The sequence below is a fragment of the Buceros rhinoceros genome, unplaced genomic scaffold (assembly GCF_000710305.1).
Source record: "Buceros rhinoceros silvestris isolate BGI_N320 unplaced genomic scaffold, ASM71030v1 scaffold25473, whole genome shotgun sequence".
Classification (NCBI taxonomy): Eukaryota; Metazoa; Chordata; class Aves; order Bucerotiformes; family Bucerotidae; genus Buceros; species Buceros rhinoceros.
The window spans coordinates 524-2,006 of record NW_010403376.1 but is presented as its reverse complement, the minus strand read 5'-3'; the positions used below and the strand labels follow the sequence as shown (position 1 = coordinate 2,006).

General features: G+C 63.9%; 1 protein-coding gene across 1 annotated transcript in view; it reads right to left on the bottom strand.

The window, feature by feature from the left end:
• The window catches only part of LOC104490684 (seizure 6-like protein), a gene marked incomplete at its 5' end in the record, with an annotated part of 4,283 nt that overhangs the window by 2,470 nt on the left and 330 nt on the right, over positions 1-1,483 (bottom strand). Inside the window, 2 exons of the mRNA XM_010133005.1 lie at positions 101-364; positions 433-485. Coding sequence (XP_010131307.1) covers positions 101-364; positions 433-485 — 317 coding nt within the window. The remainder of the gene's footprint in view (positions 1-100; positions 365-432; positions 486-1,483) is intronic.

Genomic DNA, 1,483 nt, shown 5'->3' with positions numbered 1-1,483 from the left:
GCGTGGACGGGGCCCCCGCGCGGCGCCGGGCGGCCCAGCCGCCGTGACAAGGTGGTGTGGGCCACGGGGATGCCGTGGGAACATTGCTCAGGGCACTCACTCTTTTCGCAGAAGGGGGGGTCGCTGCTCCAGCTGAGGTCCCACTGGCAGGTGAGGGTGTCACTCCCCACAATGTCGTAGCCTGGGTCACACTGGTAGGTGATCTTGGCCCCTCTCACCAGCTCCGTGTGTGACGTGGTCTTCCAGCCGTTCTGGATCTCGGGCAGGTCAGAGCAGGAGTCGTTGCGGGACACCTCTACAGCCAAGAGAGGTGCTGCTGTCACCCACTGGGCGAGCCACCACGGCACAGCCCTCCTCAGAGCTGCTGTACATGGACACACAGCTCTTTGCCATGGGTCTGCCCCTCCCCAGGAGCTCTCCAGCCCCACACACCACTCGTGGCACTCCTGGCCATGGCCGGCAGCCCAATCTGCAGGCAGCCTCCTCTGGGCAGAGGGAAGAGGCAGTGGAGGGTAACAGGGGCTCTTTGAAGCCTCCCCAGCCCCGATCCTCAAAGGGTGAAGGGCTGTGCCAGGGAAAACAGGGCAGTGTGGGGTCAGGACACACCGAGCACCCTGGGAACACCAGCTCTGGCTGCCCGCAGGTGCCCGTGGCTGGTTTGCAGTGGTGAGGGGTTTGTGCCCTGCTCTCCCCAGCCCTGTGCCCCGTGCTGTGCCCACAGCTGAGCATGACCATGTGTACTGCAGCGCACCAGGGAGGGGACCCGCAGCCCCACAGGTGATGTGTGCTGCAGCCTGTCACCAAGTGTCCTAACTGGGACTGTCAGCAGCGGAGAGGAAACCTGTCAGGGGATGATGGGAGGGGGAGAGGCAGGCAGTGAGACCGCTGGCAGCCATGGGCAAGGAGTGCCCACCCTTCCCAGTCCTTGTCCCTTCCTTGGACATCAGCCACCCTGGGCTGGCAGATGTGGCTGCACCGAAGGATGATGCGAACAGATGTCTCCAGATGCAGTCTGAGCCTCTGGAGCAACGAGCTGGGAGCATCCAGCTCAGGAGCCCACCCAGGGACTGGCTTCAGGGGCCTCTCCTGGGAGGACACATCACTGCAGGGCCATCAGCTTCGTGCCTGGCATGGTGTGTGTGTGAGGGGGGTGGATCCTGCATCCCCATTTCTAGCAACTTCTTTCCCTGTTCTGCTCCGCAGTTGCACTGGGCCAGACGAATGCTGGGACCAAAAATGCCGCTGCTGTCCTGCAGAACCAGTCTGGAAGAGGAGACATGAACAGGGACACCCCAGAAATGACTGACCCAGAGACCTGCCGCAGGGCTGGAGGTTTCGGCAGGAGCTCAGTGGGCTGTGGGTTGGTGTCACAGCAATCTTCCCCGCTTCCAAGACCGGCACCCGGACAACCTTGCTCCAGCCGTGTGCCACATCCCCACCTGCCTGCAGCAGCAGGGGGGGGGGGGGGGCCGGCCACCCCCAC